At 38.2% G+C, this 14,639-nt stretch overlaps 2 protein-coding genes across 2 annotated transcripts in view; one reads left to right on the top strand and one right to left on the bottom strand.

The window, feature by feature from the left end:
• Window positions 1-14,639, top strand: part of LOC101563650 (zinc finger protein 699) — a 959,136-nt gene that overhangs the window by 821,822 nt on the left and 122,675 nt on the right. The window lies entirely within an intron of this gene.
• Window positions 5,094-14,639, bottom strand: part of LOC101564833 (vomeronasal type-2 receptor 116-like) — a 16,837-nt gene continuing 7,291 nt past the window's right edge. The window contains 4 exon segments of the mRNA XM_004633023.2: window positions 5,094-5,123; window positions 5,125-6,023; window positions 10,405-10,528; window positions 11,102-11,329. Of these exon segments, the coding sequence (XP_004633080.2) occupies window positions 5,094-5,123; window positions 5,125-6,023; window positions 10,405-10,528; window positions 11,102-11,329 (1,281 nt within the window).

Raw genomic sequence — 14,639 nt, 5'->3', positions numbered from 1 at the left:
CCTTTTCACTAGCTACACCAGCATCTTCAAGATCTGAAACTCTGTCTTCACATTCACTTAAACGGTTGTGCAAGCTTGTGATTGAGGTTTTAATTTCCTCTATATCTCTTTGACGCTGCTTCATGTTATCTATTTCTTTCCTGTATTTTTCATTCAAGGAATCCGTCATTTTTCTAATCTCCTCTATTTTTTTATGAATGTCTTCTTTAGAAGCAGTTAGAAATTCTTTTACTGCAGTGTTGTTTTCTGCTTGGGTTTCCTGCCTATGTTTCTGTAGTTGCTTCTTTACTTCAGATACTATGAGTTCTGAGACTTCTTTTATTATTTTGGAAGAGAATTTCGCTCTGATTTCCTCTATATCTTTCTGCTGTTTCTTATTTACTATCGACACTATTAATTCATGCATTTGAGCCGAACTACTGTCCTCCGCACTTGTTCTGGGTGGGCACTGGGTTTCCTCCCTATGTTTCTGCATTTGATTCTTTAGTGCAGATGTTATTAATTCAGGTATTTCTTTTTTTATTTACAATCTGAGGTCCTCTATACTTTCTGCAGCTGTTTCTTTATTTCAGAAGACTTTGATTCATTGCTTTCAGCGATGTGATATCCAATTTGTTCTGTGTTAGTATCCTCTGCACTTGTTACGGGTGGGCTTAGGTTCTGAGGTTGCATTTTGTTCCTTCTCGTCATTTTGTGTAGCACTGTCTTCTGACCTTTGCTGTAGGTCTTTACTGTAGTTATAACCTTCACACGTACTGAAGTTCAGGTGCAGCTCTACAAAGTTTGGACTTATCCAGCTGTGCCTGGCTTGAGTCTGGCTGCTGTGCTCAGCTCCTTCCTCCTACTGCCCTTGAGGTTGAACCTGTTGTGCCCCTGTGGCAAGATGTTCTGTTCCTGGACTAGCTGGGTGGATCTATCCTCTACACTCTCTGCAGAATTGCAGCTGCGGTGTTACACCCCAGGTTTGTGTGCCAAGCCTGTGCTGTGCCTGAAGGGGGCAAGGTGGAGTAGTGTGGAGAGGAAGCTCTCCCTCACACTCACTGGTCTGGGCTAGGACTGGGTCTGGGGATTCCCGAAATGTGGCAGAAATTCCTACTCCATGGGCGGAGTGGGGGAGGTGCTGCAGAGTGCTGGGGGGCATCCCAAGGTGGTGAGAGAGGGTCTGGCCCATGCTGCACCTGGGCTGGGACTGGTCCCTCTGGCGAAGGGTATCAGGAAGCTCTCCCACACACTCACCAGACCTGGACTAGGACTGGGTCTCGGGTTCCCAGAATGCGGCAGAAATTCCTACTGGGCAGGCAGGGTGGGGGATGTGCTGCGGAGTGGTTTGGGGCGTCCCAATGGGGTGGGATAGGTCTAGCCCATGCTGCGCCTGGGCTGGGACTGTTCCCGCTGGTGCAGGGTAGCAGGAAGCTCTCCCACACACTCACTGGACCTGGGCTAGGACTAGGTCTCTTTACTTCTTTTTATAGTGTGGAATGTTCACTAGAACTTATAGCTTCACCTTCATTATGTACATTTATTTTGGATATTTTTTTCTCCAATAAAATCTTACTGTATTTCAATTATGCTTGCTTAGTCTAATTTTGTCCATCTTCCCCTGGACTTTCTAAGGTATTTTTTGTAGTTAGATTTGCAGCTTCATTCCCAAGACTTCATACTGAGTTACATCCCATTTCTTTGTCATTTTTGTTATTTTTAGGAAAATTCTTGTGAAGTCTCTTATTTACCTAGGTTGGCTATGAGCATGGATCCTCCCACTTCAAAGCCATTTAGAGAGAGAGGGTCTGGGTCTACCCCTTAGCTCAGTTGTTTAAGTGGCTGCTTCAACAAAGCGGTCAGTCTCACGTTGCTGTGGTTGGATCCCCACTATTCCAGCCATCAAACATGCCCTGAAGGCATTCTGAGCCAGCCCAAAAAAAAAAAATCCTGCAAGAGAGAAAGGGCCAGGAAATAGTGCAACAGATGAAAGTGCTTGCAAATAGGCATAGAGGAAAGCGGTTCAATCCCTGGACCTTCCATGCCAGCCCCACCCCAGGCATACTGAGACAGTAATTAAGACTGGGCATGGTGGTGCTCGCCTTTAATCCTAGCAGTTGGGAGAGTAAACAGGAAGAACACTATGTGTCCATTCTAGTAGTAAGACCCCAAACACCCTGTAGACCCTTCCCTAAAATGCAAAAAAAAGCCATTTAGAGAATAATAAACATAATTGTACTAGGATCAACCTTGTCAAGTGCTCTGAGAGGAGTACCTTGAGCAAAACAGGCAAGAAGTGTTTCTAATTATTGGATATGGGGCCAGCGAGATGCTGATTCTAAAATGTGAAAATCATTTTGAGCTCATAAATTTGATACCTGCCTGGAAAGCAGAGTGAGAACCCAATTGTATTAAAGGAAATCAGGGCTGGTGAAATAGCTCAGCAGACTGAGTGCTTAGGCAACCTCAAGGGACCAGGGTTCAATCCCTGGCACCACATGCTGTGCATGCCCCACCCTTGAGTGACCCAAGCAGGCCACTGAGACCAGGCCCAGTGGTGTATACCTGTAGTCCCTGTGCTGGGGAGGCTGAAAACAGGAAAATAACTACAAGTCCAAACTGCGCAGTGTGATCCTGTACCAAACACATAAAACATTCACAGTAAAGGAAAACAAACAAACAAACAAACACACACAACTCCAATTTAATGTCTACATATGCAATATATATTACTTGCATATATATGCACATATACATATGTATTTTTGATAGAATTTGCAGTAAATCACTAAATTAAAACAAATTATGGTATAAGACATTTTGAAGTTAATTTCCTACAAAGACTATCACATTAAAAACATGTTTATCATATTATTCCTGCTTTTTTATTTTTACTGACACTTAGATGGCACTTTAATACTATAGTGTATCATTCAGGACTTACTTGAGACACGTTTAATACAAGACACAGAAACGTGTAAGCATGATTTTCCTTGAAAATGCTTAGTTTTTAAATAGTATTTCAGACACAAAATGGTATTCTTGTTGATTTCTGAAGCAGTCCTAGAATGCCTGGTTGGTTTGGGTTTTGGGGTGTTTGTTTGTTTGTTTGTTTGTTTGTTTTTTCTGTATTTAAGACAGAGCCTACAGGGTCTCATTACATAGATTGGACTTGTAGTGATTCTCCTGTTTTCAGCCTCTCTGTTGCTGGGATGAAAGGCGTGTGCCACCACGCCCTGTCTCAATTGCCATCTCAGCATGTATGCTGGGCAGGGCTGGCAGTGAAGGATGGGGATCGAATCCCGGCTGCTGCGTTCCAACTAAGCAGGCACTTTAGTCCACTGAGTTATCAGGCCGGCCCTAGAATCCCTGCTTTATGAGTGTCTTTATTTGTACTCTCCTAGCTGCTGCAATATCTTGATTTAATGAAAATTATTTCCTTTTCATGGTTATTTTTCTGCTGTTTAAGAGCCTGAAGTTAAATGGTGTAATATTCAGTGAGCAAGATTGCTGAGGACACGGTACAGGTTGGAGACTACAGTTCCATCACATTTCACAAAGCAGAAACATTTATTGTATTTTTATCACACTTTGCAAAGACTCTCCAGAGAGAAAACTTCCAGAGCTGCTCAAAAGATGGCAATCATGATGGCATAATGCTGCTTGCGGAGGAGCAAGCATTTTAGGTGGTTCTGTGGCAAAGTGTCTTACATGCTAATAAACTGCTTTAATGTAAACACTCTCCATATATTTCAGTCACACCTCACACATAATGAGAGCCTGGAGTGATCAGGAGAATAACAGTGAAGGAAGGATGGGACTGAGAGGTGACCTTACCTTAGAGAGCAAATGGGACAGGTGCAGTAATTGTAGAAACCTTCTGGAAGATCACATCCATGGAAAAGGAACATATTTAGAAATTTGAGGCTCTGATGGAGACCCATTTAAGCTTATACTCTAACCATGTCATGTTATAATCATGAATTTTAGTCTATTATTAAAGATTGGAGAAAAGGAGATGTCTTTATTTGAAGTTAGACAAGTAATGTTTAAGAAGAAACTTAAATTAAGATTTAAACATTCTTCTTGCAAAAACAGGAATATCTTTTCCATTATCTAAAGAGAATGCAAAATAGTTTAAAAACTCAAGAAAAAGACATTAGAAATGATAGAGAACTTCACCAAACAAAATGATAGGAATTCTACAATGCTTTCTATAATGAATAATGTCTTAAACTTAGTTTGAACATGTTAATTTGCAGAATCATCTTTCTGGGTTTTTTTCTTTCATGATACTTTTCTTTTTTCTCTCTCTCTCTCTCTCTCTCTCTCTCTCTCTCTCTCTCTCTCCTTTTCTTTTGTTTTGTTTTGTTTTTGTTTTGCTTTGCTTTGTTTTGTTTTGTTTTTGTGGAACCAGGGATTGAACTCAGGTACTTGTGCTTGACAGTGAAGCACTTATTCTACTGAAACATCTCCACAGGCTCTTTTTTTATTTATTTATTTAGTACAGGGTCTACAGGATCTCACTACATAGATCAGACTCCTGTTTTCAGCATCCCAAGCTAGGATTACAGGAATGCGCCACCATGCCCAGTGTCAATCATCATTTCAGCATGCCCCGAGGATAGGGCCACCACAGAATGCAAGGGCTTCAACCCCAGTCCTTGTGTCTGTCTAAGCAGGTACATTAATCCACTCGGCTATCTAGCAGGCCCTGAAGGCACACTAAAACCGAAAAACCAAAAATAAATCATAATAAAATACATTAGGGAATTCTGACATATCATGATCTACAAATAAATAGTAATTTACCATTTACATAATGAATAATGATGATTGAATAGAACAAATGGAACACAGAGAAAAAGCAGTTGGATAGTCGACTTTAAGAACAAATATAAGAACTTATTGTAGAATAACTGGAAGAAGAAATTTCCAAACTACAATTCAACGTGAAAATATGATTCTTACAGGTGTTGGAAAGATTATAAGATTATAGAAAAAGCAAGTCTGTTTATGATTGAATAAGCCTCATGTTTCCATGTACAACTTACTCAGAAAATCTTGCAAGATTGGACTAATGATACCATGTATCTTAGGAGTAACATATTTTATTAGCTAATAATGTTTTTACTTTTGGCCAGAATGTGTTTTATCTCTGAACCCATGCAGAAAATTTCTCTCTGGCCTGAACAAAATAATGTAGCACTTGGGGACAAAGATGCAGCCTAGCAGACCTGCGCTGGAGGCCAAGATGGAGAAGACCTCCATGGCCACCATGGCCTTCCCCTTGCTGCTGTGGTACACAGGCAGGAAGGTGACCCACACGCTGCAGAACACGAGCATGCTGAATGTCAGGAACTTGGCTTCATTGAATGTGTCAGGCAGGTTCCTGGACAGGAAAGCCACAGTGAAGCTCACCAGGGCCAGGGAGCCCAGGTATCCCAGGACACAGTAGAAGGCAGTGAGGGAGCCCTTGTTGCACATGATGATGATGTGGCCATGTTCAGAATGAGCATCTGTGTCAATGTAGGGTGGACTTGTCCCCATCCAGAATCCACAGAGAGTGAGTTGGATCAGGGAGCAGATGGGGATGACATAATTTGGTGCCCCTGACACCAACAACTGCCTCATCCTCCTGCCTGGAGCAGTGACCTTAAAGGCCAGCACTACTGTAATGGTTTTGGCCAAGACGGTGGAAACAGCCACAGTGAACACAACTCCAAATGTGGTCTGCTGCAGGATGCAGTTCGCTGTGTTAGGATGGCCAATGAAGAGCAAAGAGCAGAGGAAAGAGCAGGTGAGAGATATAAGCAGGGTGTAGCTGAGAGCTCTGTTGTTGGCCTTGACAATGGGAGTGTCTCTGTGCTTCACAAAGAGGCCGAGAACTGTAACTGTGATAACAATTAGAATCAGGGCAGTTCCAGCCAGGGTTTTCCCCAAGGGGTCTTCATAAGCCAGAAAAGTCACAGACCTTTGGAGGCAGTGATTATGCTGGACTGTTGCATACTGGTCATCAGGACACTTTACACACTCTTCCATATCTAATGAGAAATTCAAGTCGTCATTGTGTCAAATCATTACTATTGCCCCATTTACTCAAACATTCACGGAAGTCCATAGACCTTCTTGAGCCAGATTGTCATTTTTTGTTTGGCTCTACTTAGTTTTTTCAGTTAAATGTTTTTACTCCAACTTTTAGACCTCAATACTGAAGTCAGAAACTTTGTATTGAGATATATCCTTATTCCTTTTCATGTTAAAAATTCCTTTTAATTTTTTTAAAGTAAGTACAATCTTGTTAAGTAACAACATTGTTCAGGTTGCACTCAAATTGTGACTTTTTGCCCCAGCCTCCTGCTCTGCTGGGATTCCAGGACTGTAGCATGCTGAGCTTTTTATTTTATTTTCTAGACATCAATCAAAATAACATTGTGCTTACAGTATCTCCTAATGAATACTTACCTTTTCTCTATACATCTCTATTTTCACTGAACAGTAAAACATATGCCTACATATAGGTAACCTCCGCGAGTCATGTTTAATAGATTCACTCAATGAATAACCACTTCAGAAACCCAAATAATTTAGTAAGTTCCAGTGATATGAAAAATATTACAAACTGCCCGCTAGGATATGTTCTCCTACTCCCCAAAATGTTGTGGCGTTCATGAAAATGTATTGGAGTTTGTGAAGCAATTGGATTGAATCTATAGAAAAATTGTAAAACACTAATATCTTCCTTGTTGAACATTTTCAGTCATGAACATTCTTTCTTCAAACAATTACTTAGTTTTATTCTTAGCAAGTTTTCTGTACTGAAACATGTTATCATTCAGAATCCTTCTTGGTTATATTTCTTTTTTTGTAGTACTAGGTTTAGAACATGGGACTTTATGCATGCCAGGAAGACACTTATGCTGCTGAGCTATCTCCTTGGCTTTATTAGTTTTATTTTTACATATTTAATACTTTAAGATTTATTTAATGTTAGTTTGCATGTATCACCAATGAACACTTACTGAGTTATAGAAATAGATTATTTTTACCTTAATGGAAGTTTCATGACTACAATATTCAGTTATTAATTTACATGGATTTTATACTACCACAATAAACCCATAGGAACATTATTTCAGATATATTCCTCTTTCCTAGTACATGATTACCTTTATATGTTTTTCTTAATGTGTTGTAATGGCAGGAACATATAGCATAATTTCTGAAAGAAGGGGTCACAAGAAAAATCTCAGTGTAATTTATGCTTTGAAAATTTAACCATAAAATGTGGGGTTTACTTTAAAATTGTATGTCATTCATGGGATATTATCAGTTTCTTTGTACTGTTAATTTATTAAATGTTTCTTTTCTTTAGTTGATTTTGACGTTGTTCTATTTTCTTCATTCATTAATATTATTTCTATCCCCATATCCCTGAGATGTATCTTACTTGGTCATAAGGTATGCGTTTCTTGATGGTGTGCTACATTCTGTTTGCTACTATCGTATTGAGGACTTTCATGTCTATGTTCATTAGAGAGATTGTCCTGTAATTTTCTTTCTTGGTTTGATCTTTCTCTGGTTTGATATCAGGATAATACTTACTTCCAGGAAATAATTAGGAAGTCTTGCTTCCCTTTCAAGCTTACTAAGCAGTTTGAAGGATAGTGGCATTAGATCTTGTAAAAATTTCTTGTAGACATCAGCCACAAATTCATCTGGACCTTGACTTTTATTTGTTAGTAAGTTTATAATTCTATTTTCAATTTTACTAACTGATACTGAGTTATTTAAAACTTTTATATCTTCTTGGGGCCGGGGAGATGGCTCAGTGGAATAAGCACTTGCCTGGCAAGCGCAGGGGCCCGAGTTCAATCCCCGGTTCCGCAAAAAAACAAAACAACAACAAAAAAAATAAATAAACAAAGGACAATAACTCAGTTTAAAAAACACATTAAAACTTTTATATCTTCTTGATTCAACTGTGGTATTTTATATGTACCTAAGAATCTTTCCATTTCTTATGTGATTAGACTTCTATACCAATCTTTTCATTGATCAACAGGTCTCTTATTTTAGTTTGATTTTATGACATCCAGATATCCCTCCCATTTTACCAATTACCTTGAATTTTAGATGATATATTCTAAGTTGTTTGAATGTGGATGCTGCTTTACTCAGCTGTGCCTAATCAATCCCTGTATTATTTTTTCCTTAGAACTCTTTGGATAACATTACCTAAAGACTGTAGGCTTCAATTAAATTTGAAATAAAATGATGTGGAAGAGGAAACTATTTTCATTAGCAAAATTTCCTATATAACTCTGGAAATGACACAATTTTGAGTCATAGTATTATATTTTGACACTTCTTTTTCTCTTCTGCATAAAATGCATTCATTTTTTGCGATTTTTTGTTTGTGTTTCAATTTGTTTGCAGTTCTGTTATGTTGTTCTTATCCTGCATTTTCTTAGTTTGACTTGCTCTTCTTTTTCTATTTTGTAAAAATATTTCAAATGCAGAACTGCACCATTTCAACAAACAAATATTCATGGTAGCAAATGTATACATAATATATAAAGTATGGAATTTTCACTAACAATAGTTCTCTTTTGTTTCAATTCACAAAATTTGATAAATCATATATTCAACTACAGATGCATTTGAATTTCCATTGCAAACTATTGCATCAGAAACAAATTGTTAACAACTACTATTCATAGAGGGCTTGGGAGATGGCTCAGTGGAATAAGTGCTTCCCTGGCAAGTGCAAGGGCCTGAGTTCAATCCCCGGTACTTTAAAAATAAAATAAGATAAATAAACAATTGGTATTCATGAACTAGAAGCATAACATATGTTTCTGGATACATGGTTCTCTGTCCACATAAAGATTGATATAAACTGGCATATCCTTCAATTCTATAAAGAATATACATGCTGATTATCTATACTGTACATCATCAATCTTGAGGTACTTCACAGCAAACATGAAATCGTACTAAGTAGGTTACAGATTTTATTTTCATCTTTTTGAATATGCATTGGGGAACTGGGCATTTTGGTCACTTGTACTAATCCTAAACAAGAATTTATACCACCCTACTTCTCTTTGTTATAAGAAAGGGTGAGTCAAGTTCTCATCCCAGGGACAAACACCCAACATGAATTAAAAAGACAATTTCATTCTTTTTTTAAAGGGCAGATTATATTTATTGGGGGAAAGAATGATCTAGGAGAGGACAGAAGGGGGATCTAAGCAGGTTACCCTGAGAAACACATTATGGCTCAGGTTTTGAGTCCATAGTCAGTGGATTAAAGGCAGAAATGGTATGGAAGAAGGATCAAGACAAGGTCAGCTGTTAATTGCATGGGAGCAGCTGGCAGTGGGGAGAGCCTGGAATTGAGAAGAGCTCCTTGAGGTCCCACCTACTGAGGCCTCCTCTCTCCTAACAGTAAATTCAGCTATGGAGCCATCACTGGATTAACTCACAGATGATCACAGCACCCACACAATCCAGTGTTGTCATGTACACCTAAACATTTTGAGAAAATCCAAAACAAATACTAATGCTACTCACTCTCTGAAAATGTCTCTTATGTTCTTAAACATTGTAGATACTATCACTCATTAAACCCATTGACTGAATGCATATTATCCTAGAGATCTGAGGCCCAAAGTCTGACTATTATTTCCCCTACTAATACGGAACTTCGCAGCAGTAAGAATAACATTCTGGTAACTGATGTCATAGGGTACTCTAAGCATCGTGCACAATTAAGACGTGTCTCTCTCTCAAGCAAAGCATAACCTATCTGAGCAACTGCTTTTTGTGAAGATCAGTGCTTGGTGCTGAAAAAAAAGGACAAGCTGTATTTCCATCTCCAGTGGAATCAAAATCTTCCAAAACATGTGAATAGCTGCTGTTTAATAATGCTATATGTTATGATTTATGGGGAAGATGAAATTCAAGAAACTACGCAGTGGGAAAAAGAAGTTGTCATAGTAAAATAATGTTTTCTGTACATCTAGAAAAGCAATTAAAATACTTGGGGAGATTTTCTTCACTTGTTATCCCAAATAGTAATCTGAAACAGGCTGGGGGAATTAGCAAGATTTCTCTCAAAATAACAATAGAAAGAAGGCATGGAAATTCAGCACAGGTAAAGGTACCTCATGGTTCCGTCCTCACCAATGTCAAAGAGAAAAGAAAACACAAAAGAAGATAAACAGTGAAGCTATGAGTAGATGTAGTGCAAAGGACAAGAACGTGGCTCTGAAAGGATAACGGTACTGACTTGTAGAAATCAATTTCCACCTGACAGGTCATCATTGAACTCTGCAAGACTTTTTCTTTTAATTTCCTGGATGAATGGGGTGAATACAAAATGAACATGCAGAATTTGTCCCAAAGACATGATCCTACCAGTGTCATTGGTGATCTCATTCTCTGGGCAAGCGGTACAATCAAAACAGCAGACAGGTTTTCCCTCTTGAGAGGTTTTCCTAAATCCAGGATGACAACTCTCACTGCATACAGACTGGGGAGTCTGAAGAAAAACAGACATTAATGAGTTCTGAGAAACGTACCACTCTTTTACAACTTGAGAGAAAAACAATTTGTACACATAAATAATGTTATTTTTATGTGTAAATGCCATATTGACCAATGTAAAATTTGTAAATATCTACAAAATATGTTTTCCTTTCCAAATCCTTGGAAATCAGAAATTAGAAAATTTATAAAATTGAGCGTTGAGTTTTGTTTTGTTTTGTTTTATTTCGTACAGGGTCTACAGAGTATCATTATGCTGATTGGACTCCTAGTGATTCTCCTGTTTTCAGCAGAACAAGCGCTGGGATTACAGGCGAGCGCCACCACACTCTGTCTCAATCACTGTCTCAGCGAGCTCTGGGTGCAGGGCTGGCACGGCATGCTGGGGATCGTACCCCGGTCACTGCGCTCTGTCTAAGCAGGTGCTTTACTCCCATGAGCTATCTTTTTTTGGCCCCTAACACTTAGATTTTCATCGCCTTAATTTTCCGTTTCATTAGCAGAATTTGTGGTACCCCAATATTTTATAGGTTGCTAATGAAGTACATTATGATTGTGTCCAACATACCTCTGTAATTCCTGTGGCCCACTCAATCATATCATCAGATAAAGACAATTGGAGGCCATGTGGAGAATCTCGGGTAAATGTTCCAAATTTCACCAAGACTTTAAGGCCTTCAGGAAAATTCCAAAAGTTGACAATGTCATAGTCTACATCCAGTTTCTTGCTCTCATCCAAATTCACTAGCTCTCCAACAGGATTGATGAATTGCATACTCTTCAAAATTGGGTGGAGCTAAAAGAGAAACCAGCCTGTGCTGAATGGGGATTCATGACTAGGACAGACATGAGTTAAAGAATGCACCTAATTATTTCAATCTTTATTTCATAATGCAAAATTCATACTGGATTTAATAAAATAGATTAAATAAAATATTATGCAGAACAAAATACCATTTTTTCCTTGAAAAATCAATTACTTTCAGAAGGAAAAAAATCTTTTTTTTTCCTGTTTATTTTATTTTTCATTTTTATGAATTTTAATGGGAAAAAATAGCAATGAAACAGTTTCTATACAGGTTAGTAGGACAGTAACAATAATTAATACATTGCATATCGTTCTCTTCATAGTAGTTATTCAGAGGACGAGATGCAGATATGCTATCTTTCTTTTTTTCAAACCAAATTGGTAGGACAGTTTCAATAATTAACACATTGCATACATTCTTCCTAGTGGTTAATTGCTGTACAAAATTCAAACATGATATCATATTTACAAACACTATTAGATCAAATCTCCCTATTCATAAGGAGAATGCAACTATATATCTATCCTAACTACTTTGAATACACAGATACAAAATGAACATATACCAGTATCCCCTTTTTTTGCTATGTTCCACTATTTGAATCTTATAGGTGTGTTAACTCAGCAAATTATTCTAAAAGAGTTCAGTAGTCCATCATAGTATTGGATCTTCCACTTCACTGGCAATGTTAGAAATTGTTGACCTGAGTCCCCTACAGCTCAACATAACACCATGGCTTTATTTCTTATATTTTGTTTTCATACTTTTCTGCTGAATGGTTAAGACCAAGGTAAAGCAGGACCTATGCAACAAGAGTTGTAGCTTTTGGGTCTGATAAAGTCTTTGAAATCCCCTCAGGATTTATCCTGAGATCGTGTACCTCAGATTGTAGAACCTTTGTCAGTGTCAGCCATGTGGATAAGTCACAGCCATTGCTTGGCCAATATGCTCTCTGTGAAAGCCTGAGAGAATGTTTTCTCTCCATGTGACTCTCCTTAGGAACACTCTACATCATGAATCACATTCCTCTTCAGCCCCATAATCTCCTTGATCAGAAAATTTGGGACACTACAGAGTTACTTGCTGTTACATTACAAGTTCTTGTATGTCCTGAGACTTAATTGAATTTGGAAGGCTAGGGCCAAAATTTTGGCTTTCCTTGTGGCCCTCCATTTTCTGCAATTTTGGTCTGCAAAATTAGGTTGTTAACCCTCCAGAAGAGAAGCTTGTTGTTATTGCCATACAAGCTAGGCTGTTAACCTTAAACTCACTATCTGTCTGAATATCGAACATCTTAGGCATAACATGGAAAGGTAGTTTTATTCGAGTTTTGAAATGTTGAACTTGAAGTCCCTACAGAATATGATGAAAAAATATTTAAAAATTGGAATATATTTTAAAAATAAACATAACAAATTATATAATTCTTATGTTTACACATAAGTCAAAAATCTATCCATATACAACCTTGAAGCAGGACAGTTCCAAAACAAGATGAGAATCTTTCCAATTAACTGCTGGATTCAAAAATCTTCTGGAGATTTTCAGGATCATTGCCCTGCCCATCTTCTACATATAACTGTATGGCTTGTCACTGTCATGGTTCCTAGCTCTTATTCTTTCCCTTTCTTAATTTGTTAATCTTAGAGTTCCTGCTTGCCTTTCACATGTATTATACCTCTCTATTTCTATTTTTACTTTTGATTTCTTACACTAGGGAAAGTATACGATATTTACACATGTGTGTCTGATTTATTTTACTTATGAGTATATGTTCAAGTGACATCCAATTCGATATAAAGGATTCGTGTTTATCATTCTTTATAGCTGAGTAATACTCCTCTGTGTAAAAATGCCACAACATTTTCAACCATTCCTCAGGTGATGGGCAACTTAATTGTTTCCAAGATTTGGCTATCACAAATGGTGCTGCTATCAACATAGGGACACATATATCCCTATGATATGATGTTTTCAGATCTTCCAGGAAAACTCCCAGTAGAGGAATAGTTGGTTTAAATGGGATTTCCAGTCCAACTATTCTAAGGGTCTTCACACTGATTTCCATAATGGTCGCACCAGTCTACAATCCCACCAAGAGTGGAAAAGGGTTCTTTTCTCCCCACAGCCTATCCAACATTTGTTGTTCGTTGATATCTTTATGATAGCCATTCTTTCTTGGGAGATTTGATATCTCACTGTTGTTTCAATTTGCATTTCATGGATGGCTAGGGATGTGGAGAATTTTTTCATATATTTATTCGCTTCTTTACTTTCATCCTCTCAGAAGGATGTGTTCATCTCAGATGCCCATTTCTGGAGTAGGCCTTTAAATTTTGGGGCCCTAAAGTTTTTTAGTTCTTTATAAATTCTAGAGAGCAGACCTTCGTCTGAGAACTTATTCGTCATGATTTTTTTCAAACTTATGGGTTGTCTTTTCACTTTCATGGTAAATTCTTTTGAGTTTAAAAGCTTCTCAGTAAGAGGACTTCCAATTGTTAATTCTTTCAACTGTTTCCAGAGCAATTTCATTTTTGCTCATGAACTCTTTGCCTACCCCAGTGTCTTCAAGAGTTCCTCCTACTTTCTCTTCCAGGAGATTTAGTGTCTCTGCTTTAATGTTTAGATCTTTAATCCATTTTTACTTTAGCGTAGTGCATGGTGATAGACCTGGGTCAAGTTTGAGTTTTTGGCGTGTAGAGAGCGAGTTTTTCCAGCAACATTTATTAAAGAGGCTATCTTTCTTCCAATGAGAATGTTTGGCCCATTTAGCAAAGATAAGGTGGCTGAGTGTGTTCATAGGGGTTTCACCTTCTTCTAATCTATTCCATTGATCCTCAGGTCTATTTTGTTGCCTGTACCTTGCTGATTTTATCACAGTAGCCTTATAGTATAATTTCAAGTCAGGAATTGTAATGCCTCCTGCCTTGTCTTTATTGCCCAGGATTGCCTTTGATATTCAGGTCTTTTCTGGTTCCAAAAAATTTTAGGAATAATTTCTCTACTTCTGTGAGGTAAGTTGGTGGTAGTTTATAAGGGATTGTATTAAATATGTACATTAATTTTCGCAGTATGGCCATCTTCACAATGTTGGTTCCTCCTATTGAGGAACATGGAATATCTTTCCATTTTCTGAAATCCCCTAGGATCTCTTTTTTAACACTACTGTAATTTTCCTTGAAAAGATCTTTGAAATCGAGTCCTAGCCCAGGTCCGGTGAGTGTGCGGAGAGTTTCCTGCTACCCTGCGCCGGCGGGACCAGTCCCAGCCCAGGCGCAGCGTGGGCCAGACCCTCTC

This window comes from Octodon degus, unplaced genomic scaffold (genome assembly GCF_000260255.1).
Source record: "Octodon degus isolate 3935 unplaced genomic scaffold, OctDeg1.0 scaffold00050, whole genome shotgun sequence".
Taxonomy (NCBI): domain Eukaryota; kingdom Metazoa; phylum Chordata; class Mammalia; order Rodentia; family Octodontidae; genus Octodon; species Octodon degus.
Note: the sequence above shows the minus strand (reverse complement) of the source record. Positions and strands in the feature narration are given on the sequence as shown.